Source organism: Eptesicus fuscus, chromosome 1 (genome assembly GCF_027574615.1).
Source record: "Eptesicus fuscus isolate TK198812 chromosome 1, DD_ASM_mEF_20220401, whole genome shotgun sequence".
In the NCBI taxonomy this organism is placed as follows: domain Eukaryota; kingdom Metazoa; phylum Chordata; class Mammalia; order Chiroptera; family Vespertilionidae; genus Eptesicus; species Eptesicus fuscus.
Window position 1 is genome coordinate 128,751,545 of NC_072473.1, and position 9,529 is coordinate 128,761,073.

The 9,529-nt window shown below is 47.9% G+C and overlaps 1 protein-coding gene across 1 annotated transcript; it reads left to right on the forward strand.

Moving 5' to 3' along the window:
- The first annotated feature begins 431 nt into the window (after positions 1–431).
- Positions 432–3,969, forward strand: LOC129148597 (diphosphoinositol polyphosphate phosphohydrolase 3-alpha). Its single transcript, XM_054713990.1, has 2 exons — positions 432–1,187; positions 3,291–3,969. Coding segments are annotated over exons 1-2 (483 nt in total). The 5' UTR covers positions 432–705; the 3' UTR covers positions 3,292–3,969.
- Positions 3,970–9,529: the final 5,560 nt, after the last annotated feature.

Here is a 9,529-nt window from a genome sequence, read left to right on the forward strand (position 1 = left end):
CAGGACCGGTCCGACGCCCCGGCCTGGGTGTCAGCGAGCAGGTACCGTTCCCTGCGGGCGGAGATGAAGATGCACTTGACTCTCCCGTGTGGAGGACGATGCCGCCCGCGTTTCCTGCAGCTGCGGGGCGGGGCGGTGCGGAGCAGCACAGCCGGCGCCCGCCCCAGTCCCCGTGCGGGGCGTGTCACCACCCCGCGTGCAGCACAGTCCCAGCCAGAGGGGCGGGGCGCCTGCGCACTGGGCCCCAGGCGCGCGCTGCGGGAGTCGCGAGACCCCCGCTCCCGCCCTCCAGCGGGAACGCGCACGTGGAAAGGGCCGCGGCCGCGGACGCGCACGCGAAGCCGCCTCGCCGCCCTCTACCCTGCGGGGCGGCGCGGGGGGGGGGTGGCGACGCGCGCGGGAGCCGCCGGGGTGCGGGGGGGGGCGGCTGCGTGCGGAGCGGCGGCGGCGCCGGGTCCACGCAGGCGTGTGCGCTCGGACCCCGGCGCGGAGGGCGGGCGGGCGGCCTGACTGACGTCCGCGCGGCCGCCCCCGCCCCACGCGCCCCGCCCCCGCCTGGTCGGCTCCGAGGCTCCGGGCTCGGGGCTGCGGCGCTCGCCTGGCCTCCCGCCCCGCCAGCGGCCCATTCCCTCCGCAGCGGCCGAGCCGGCGGCCACGCGACCCCGGGCGGCGAGCGAGCGCGCGCGCGGAGCGGCAACCTGGAGGATGAAGTGCAAGCCGAACCAGACGCGCACGTACGACCCCGAGGGCTTCAAGAAGAGGGCGGCGTGCCTGTGCTTCCGCAGCGAGCGCGAGGACGAGGTGCTGCTGGTGAGCAGCAGCCGCTACCCGGACCGCTGGATCGTGCCGGGCGGGGGCATGGAGCCCGAGGAGGAGCCGAGCGGCGCGGCCGTGCGCGAGGTGTATGAGGAGGCGGGCGTCAGGGGCAAGTTGGGCCGGCTGCTGGGCGTCTTCGAGCAGAGCCAGGACCCCAAGCACAGGACCTACGTGTTCGTCCTGACCGTCACCGAGGTCCTGGAGGACTGGGAAGACTCGGTGAGCATTGGCAGGAAGCGAGAGTGGTTCACGGTCGAAGATGCCATCAAGGTCCTGCAGTGCCACAAGCCCGTGCATGCCGAGTACCTGCAGAAACTAAAGCTGGGCGGTCCCCCCACCAACGGAAACTCCGTGCCCGGGAGCGACCCCTAGTATGTACCGCTCCTGCAGACCCCGCTTCCCGCCCGCAGCACCCCGGCCCGCGCACCCCGGCCCGCGCACCCCCGGTGCCTGCGGGCTCCCCGGGGGAGGGGGCGCCTTTTGTTCCCTGGCAGACTCGCCAGCCCGCTTGCCAACTGTCTCACCTGCCAGGCGCCCTCGGTGGACAAGTTGCCCGTTTCGCAGACGCGGGCGGACTCGCTTCTCGCCCGTAACCGGTTGGTTCCCGGGCGCTTTGAAAGGAGCCTCGGCGGCCGCCCGGCCCGCGGGGGGCGTGTGAGCGCGCGCACGGCGGGCGCCGGGCTCGTGGTTGGGGGGCCGAGGCGGGGACAGCCTGCTCGCCGGGGCTGGCTGGCACCTCTCCTCCGTTTTCTTTCCCAACTTGTTCTCTCGGTCGCAGTGTTAGCCCTCGTCAGCAAGCCCTGCTGCGGTGGGGATGGGTTTCCATGAGCCGTTTTGAATTAAAAGCTATTTAAGCAATTGGACTTCTTGTGCTCTTGCCCTACTCGACAATAACGTTACCTTCAGCAGCAAAGTCATCTCATTCGCCCTTTGCAGAAATTGCTTTATTCATAGGATCAGAGCTTGATCTGCAAAAATGGTTCACAACTGCCGTGTTCTGACCGCTCACTTGACACGGCCATTCCCCAGGCGGCCCAGATGTAGTTTAACAAAATAGGACTTTAGAGGAGGTATTCCCGGGAAGGTGTTGTTGGCCAAGCACACCCTGAACCTCATAGGGGAAACTATTCACGGAGCACGTGTAGCAGGCTCCGCCTCCAGCCCCCCCTGCCCTGTCTCAGGACCCCCAGAGCAACCGTGGTGTTCTCCATGTAAACTAGCTTTGGAAAGAAAGTTACTGCGCACGTTTGGACTTAGCAGCGGTGCAGGTAAACTTCCCGGCGATGGGCAACCACAGGAATGGGCGCTGGTGACACCCAGCCGAGGGAGGTTCCTTTCTTGATGGTCCGCTGTTCCAGACTTTCAGACTGGAGGGACACCTGAGCCATCTGTCTGAAATGTTAGAACAAACGCGTTGTGTCTGTCACACGCAATCTCTATGGGGTGCTGAGTGAAAAACCCTCACATTGGCCTGGACGCTTGCTTGCCGTCCGGACTCCCAGCTGAGATACCTGGGTCTCCCCTGAACTACCGTTATTCCCCTCGGCATGCCTCCTGATAAGCTGTTAACACTGAAGTTAGCAGATCTCCTATGTTTGTGGGCAGACAGTACTCTGAGAAGTGGAAAAGTGAAGTAAAACATGATGGTTTCATGAGGGACAGTTGGATGTGGTAGAAACTACATCAGACAGACCTAGGGTTGAAAACTGGTTCCAGTTCTTGCTCACTCTGTTACTTCAGTCAAGTTATTTAACTATCTGATACTCAGGTTTATTATTATTATTATTATTATTATTATTATTATTATTTTTAATCCTCACCTGAGGCTATTTCCCCATTGATTTTTAGAGAGTTGAAGAGAGGGGGAAAGACAGAGAAATATGGATGCTAGAGAAACACATGGATTGGTTGCCTCCTGCACAACCCAGAAAAGGGCCCCGGGCCAGGAGGAGGGGCCTGCAACCGAGGTATGTGCCCTGGACCAGAACCAACCCAGGATTCCTCCGTCTGCAGGCCTGTCCACTGAGCCAAACCGGATAGGGCTCAGTTTTTTTTTAATGTGAAATTGGGGATAATGAAAAACTTGATTTGATATATGGAAGGGTGCTCCAATCAACTGAGCCACCTGGTCAGGGCTATATGGCAAACTCTTTTGGGTGGGAACCAGCCTGAATCACTTTCATAAACCTAGAGTTTAGAACAAGGAATTTAGGAGCTTTTGTCTTAGATGACCATCCCCCTTTTGCAAAACTAATATCACTTCTTTCTTGACTTTTTTTTGTTTCCTTAATACATACCTATAATTCCCTTAGTTGCTTATTCAGACCCACATTGCATCTACACTGATTACTCTTGGAGGACTTTCCAAATGGGAAGTGAGGGGTGCAGGTAATAGGTCCCTTGTAAATGTGTCCTTTGGAGGAATTGTGAAATTAGTATAAGCCTGCTAATCGTATGTTGTTTTATTTTTCCAGGTGAACAGCAAGATCTTCGGGATTGCTTTCAAAGAATCATCAATGTGAAGCATAGATCTATGGCATTGTCAAGCGCAGACAACCACTTCCATGTTTCCAAGGAGACAGCGCATCTGGGTTTCCTGCTACATCTTGGGACAGCCCTCCCCTGGCTATTCTACTGACTCCTCTTGCCTTGGTTATTGTACTGTGTATGTGAACATGCTCTTAATTCAGCACCAATAGCCTTTTGTTGTGCTTTTTGATGTTTCTGCCTTCTCGATTAGACTATGATATCCTGGAGAGCAAGGACCACGTTTCCTTACTCTTTGCATAGTTTGCATCTGGGACATTACTTGAAATATGGTTGACAACACTGAAGGTTCTTTGGTATAATTTATATTTTGTCATCACTACGTGGCAAAACATTCCCCTTCCACTGCGGTGCTTGTAGGGTGGATATGCTAGGCACCATGTATGTGTGGCTTTTCTGTATCAGGTGTTTTGGAAACTGTTCCAGGCAGTTGTAAGATGTTGAAGGACAAGAATTATTACTCATATTTCTATGTCATACCACACAGTGGCTAGCACAGTTTTAAGATTACCCCATCACTTAGGACAACAATTTGTAGACTCAGTTCTTTGTGTAACAACTTCAGTGTTTTTGTACTGTTGCTAATCTGCTTAAAAGTTTATTCCCCCCAAAAAAATCACTTGCTCAAAAACTAACTATAAAAGTAAATGCAATTAACACAAGCTAATATTGTGAGCTTTTATAAAAGTAAATTTTACAGTGATATACAAGTACTGAATTTGATGTTTTTGCAATGTCCTAACCACTTCTTTCATGTAATCGTAACATCTCTTTGAAGAAAAGAGTTTTTCTCATTTTAAAAATTCATTATACTGTATTATTTGATGCCAGAGCCAACAAAGACTGCCGTATACAGTAGGCAGTTTCCAAGTTAATTAGGCCTCTTGGTTTGCCTAGGTTTATTTTGCATCTCTTACTGATTCAGTTGGCCATAGTTTTTATCCCCTTTTCCGGTACACACTGCTAGCCCTTCATTCCACCTGGTTTTTGCATATGAGAATGCAGAGGACAGAGACAGCTACATTTTTGTCACTTGGAAAAGGCGGGGGACTTCTGTGAGTGGGGAACAGAAAGGATTTAGAAGGAGTGGACTTGGGTCAGCTGCTTCGAGGAAAGCAACTTTAAGAAATTGACAAAAATGTCTAGAGGGAATTTTATGGAGTTTTGCCATGGGGTTTATGATGTCAGCAGTCTTCCCCAGCTTCCTGCAATGGCCCCAGAGTGGCTTTTTTTTTTTTTTTTTTTTTTTTTTTTTGCATTAGAGAGCATTTACATGGGGAAAAGATTTTACTGTTATCCCCTTCTTCATGGTACCAGTGAAATATACTGATCGTTCCCCCCAATTCTTGCAGAATTTAAAATTAAACACATCTCCCCAAATTATTGGAGGGGGGGTTGTAGATGTAAATGGTACTGCGGTTGTGGTTTTTTTTTTATCCTTATCTTTTAGAGAAGTGTACTGTAAGTTTTACAGATAAAAAGACACTACTGGTATTGGATTCAAAATAATCTGAGGGTGGGATAAGTGAGTGTATAGATGAAACAGAATTGGCAATAAGTTGATAATTGTTGAAGCTGTTTGATGGCTATTTCAGAGTTCATTATGCTATTCTCTCTACTTTTGTAGATGTCTGAAAATTTCCATAATAAAAAAATGAAAAAAAAAATTCTTCAGCCTTCGGTGTATACTTGCAGGCCCCCCTCTATCCCTGAGATGTAAGTGGGAAAGGATGGTCAGAAGATAAATCCACAGGCCTGGTTAGTGTGGCTCAGTGGTTGAGCATCAATCCATGAACCAGGAGGTCGGTATTCAATTCCCGATCAGGGCACATGCCAGGGTTGGGGGCTTGATCCATTGTAGGGGGCGTGCAGGAGGCAGCCAATCAATGATTCTCTCTCATCATTGATGTTTCTCTCTCCCTCTCCCTTCCTCTCTCTGAAATCAATAAAAACATATTTGAAAAAAAAGAAGATAAATCCACAACCCAGTCAGACTCCTCCCCTTCTAAAACCTAAGTTTTGTTTCTGAGCTAAACATAACTGCAGACTTGCTCTTTGCTTAATGTGCTTTTTTTCCCCCTTGGAGGTCTCCTAGTTCCAAATGGAAAGAGACTTTTAGCCCCATCAGTATGCTAAAGATGACCAGAAAACTTGGAACCCCAGTGGTGGACATAAGCTTAGGTTCCAGATGAGACAATAACTCCTCATTCTACAATTTTAAAATAATATTCAATTTTTTTTCCTGATTATAAAATCAATTCATCTCAAAGAAAATTTCCACCAAAATAAATACATAAATAAATAAATAATACATGATTCCCCCTATGCAGAATAACCAAGTTTGAAAATTTTTAAAATATTTAGGGTGTCCCAAAAAAATGTATATGCATACTTTGAATAAGTATAAAAGCAGTTTTTAAAAATACATTTCATTTTCAAAATTGAGCTATCAGCTGTTAGAATATGAATATATTTTGGGGATACTCGGTATATGTGTGTGTATTACAGCCTTTTTTTTCATTTTGAAGTATAAATATGTGTAATCAAAACATGACTAGCACAAATGAGCCCCTTCCACCAGACTATTTCTAAAATCCATGGCCCCTTTTATGTTAAGTCCACACCACACAGTCACCTTGCTGTTACTCAGAATTTTTTAGGCTAATGCTCAGAGCCATTACAGAATTTGTGCTACTTCCATTCTGCACAAGGGCAGCAGGTATGGCACAAGACTTGGGTCTGAAATCCAGGTCAAGCTCTCTGCTCACCGATTCCTGACGCAGGGCACAATTGGCCTAATTCCCACACAAACTTTCTACTCACCAAGCACTGATGCTGATGGGGTGGGGTGTGGCATCATCTCAGAGGGGGTGCTGCTTTAATAAATAACATGATTGCAATATTGGCTAAAAATAGGCCTCCTTTTACATTGTTTACTAGAAAGGAAAGTTCACTATGTCTGGAGCCTCAGCTAGCTACCATGTTAGTTCCTTTCGGAAGCCGCCTACCTCATGAAGTTACTGCTCTCTGGGCACAGTGGTTTTCAAATGGAAAACGAGGAGGCCACCACTTTGGACTTGGGGAATAGAATTCTGTTCCCCCTCTTCTACCTTTTAATCCCAAGATGGGCTCTCATCTTTTTTTATTTCCTACTGCACACCAGAGACCAGGCCATAACTTTTTAGTCTTTTTCTTAAATCCTCACCCAAGGATATGTTTATTGGTTGTTGTTTTGTTTTTTGTTTGTTTGTTTTTTAGAGAAAGGAAGAGAGAGAGAGAGAGAAAGAAACATGGATCAGTTGCCTCTCACATGTGCCTCCACCTGGGATCGAACCCGAAACCTAGGTATGTGTCCTGACTGGCAATCGAACCCACAAACTTTTGGTGTACGGAGATGACACGCCAACCAACTGAGCCACCTGGCCAAGGTCAGGCTAAGGCCACAACTTTTCATGAGTTTTGCTAAAGATTACGAGATTATGTGAGGTACATGTAATCCAAAGAACACAATTTATAACTACAGCACATGTAAGATCTTTCCTAGATTCCATTGCTAGACTAGTTCCCTAACACAGGCTGACTCCTCAGTGAAACACCGTTTAATTGGTGACAATTATATGTACATGCACACACGTGTGCACTCATTTAAAGTCCCTAGAAATTATCATTAGGGCATACAGCAAATGAACAAACATTTGTTCGAGAAAATCTACTAAATAGCTAAAACGAGTGAGAATCTGTGTTCATTTGGGTTATAAACGGTTGTGCCTCTTCCAGCTCCATGTGACAAGCTCTACTCCAGATATGGAAGTACATGAGAAGATGGGGGTTCCCTGTCCCCTCAGTATCTAGCCTAGGGCCATACTTTCACCCTAGGAGGAGGAGGCCACCCTGTCTCTTATTCCTTCAGTCCCATGCTGCAGAAGCACTATTCTAGGCAAGCCTGGGGCTGGAGGACTAACTCCAGGCTGTAGCATGAGGACTCAGCCTCAGGCAGGACAGGCCAAAAGTAGTGGGGCCCTGATGCAATCATGGGGTGCCCCAGTCCCTTTGTAGGGTGAACTTTCTACATGGAGACAAGCAAACTGAAATAACCAGGGGCTACCATCTCCCCCCAGTGCCCAGTGGCGTGTTATTGCGGGACATGTGACCTACTATACCCCTCAGTTCAGATACAGTTGTCTGGAGTTTCTGCCTGCTTGGAGAGGCAGGCCATAAGAACTAACTAAACTCAGCAGCTTTGCCTGAAGGGACTGAATTTATTTGGAAAATAACCTGTAAAATTCATGCGGAAGGACATTGTTGATAACAATGGACATCTGAATAGTGAGCAATTAAGAGGGGCCTCGTAGCTCCAGGATACTAGTAGCAACGAGGGAACAACACTATAAAACAACTAGACTAGCATATATCTAAAGACCACTCCACCAAACAACAAAATATACGTTTCTCTCAAGTACATGGAATCTTCTCCAGAATAGGCCACAGGCTGGGCCATAAACATGTCTCAATAAATGCATCTCCATGTTGCAGAAAACCAATTCCAGCAGATTTACCATCAGAGCAGCTGAATGGCGGCTCTTGCCTCCTCTAGCTTCCGGTTGCAGAATCTGCAGTCCAGTGGCAGTTCCCATCCCCCCCAGGCGCCACTGTTGGGAAAAAAAAAATAATAACAAACAAAAGCTACTGACAACCCAAAGCCACGCCACAAAATTAGAAGAGAAAGAAAACAGTTTTAGGACTGCATATGTATTACACTGTGATATGCATACAGGCAATCTGCTAAAAAAATTGCCAAGACAGAAAAAAATCTCACCAGTTTACATAGCCCAGGCAGACACTGTCCCTTCCATACTGTTCTCAAGATAAACAGTGACTAGTCCTCAAGTATGAGGACTTAACAGTACCATTTATCACATAGAGTTTATCTTTAATTCACCTGGTATTTGAAGTGGCCATTTGTCCTTGCTAATTGCCTTTATCTGAAAGAATCATAAAACTGGTATTTTTATGACAAGTGCGTAGTTATAATTTGGAACCGGACACCAAAGTTAAATTCCCAAGGAGATGAAGAGATAGGGGTGCTATCTTCATCTTCCTTGATATTTATATTTCAAAGAGATGGCTCCCAAATCCTTGAGAAAGACTTTCCTAGGTTGTAAAACTGTCCAAAGGCTTACTTAGATCTTTAAAAGATTTACATACAATTATATAAATATCCCTCAGAGACCTAGCCTATCCCTCCCACCCCCATCAGCAACCCCCAAGGCAGCAGAAGACAATAGCTCAGACCTGACTAATGATCACAAGATCTGGACCTTGGCAGGCTAAAGATAACATCCCGACCTAAGTTACGGTTCAGCTCCTGAGCCCTAAGGTGGAATGACTGCCTTGGCCACTTTCCCATGAAACCTCACAGAGGGACACAGGAACAGACCTCGGAACTGTCCCCAAGACACAAAGGAAGGATTTGTTACCCCTACCTTTCCTCCAACCAAACAGCTCCCAGCACAACCCAGAACCCCCAACCCAGGGTGTCTTGTGATTTTGCCCTCTGTAATCTGTAACCTACACGCCATCAAGGAGTTCAGGCTTTTGAGCATTTATTAGCTTCCTGTTCTCCTGGATAGCACCATTCATCAATAAAATAACCAATATTTCTTCACTGCAATTCTTGGTGGTTAGTGTTAGGCCCTGCTAGAGTCAGGTGGGCGGTCTCTTTCTGTTTGATAGCAAGAATTCACAATCAAATGTTTTCAAAAGTGTATGCTTTAAGAAATGGGAGGGGTGTGCCATGGAAAATTTCATTTTTGGGGGGTTTTTTATATGTGTATTTACCCCTACACCTGCTGTTGGGAATATACTGGGCAAGCATGGGAACCCAAGTAGCTGACACAAGCTCACAGTTTCAACACCAGCACCCATTTCATGGTGAAGAGGTTCTGCCCTGGGTGAGGAGGGCAAGCCAATATCTCTGGCCCTGCCTGAGGGCACTGACATTATTTGGGTCAGAGCATGGAAGAATTTAAGGCCCAGGGCACTTTCTAAAGCAGAGCACTCAGAAGTGCCCGGCTAGCTCAGTCGGTAGAGCATGAAACTCTTAAAGCAGAGCACTCAGTTAATTAGAGTGTGAGACCAATAGAGATTGATCAGCCTGGAATCTAAA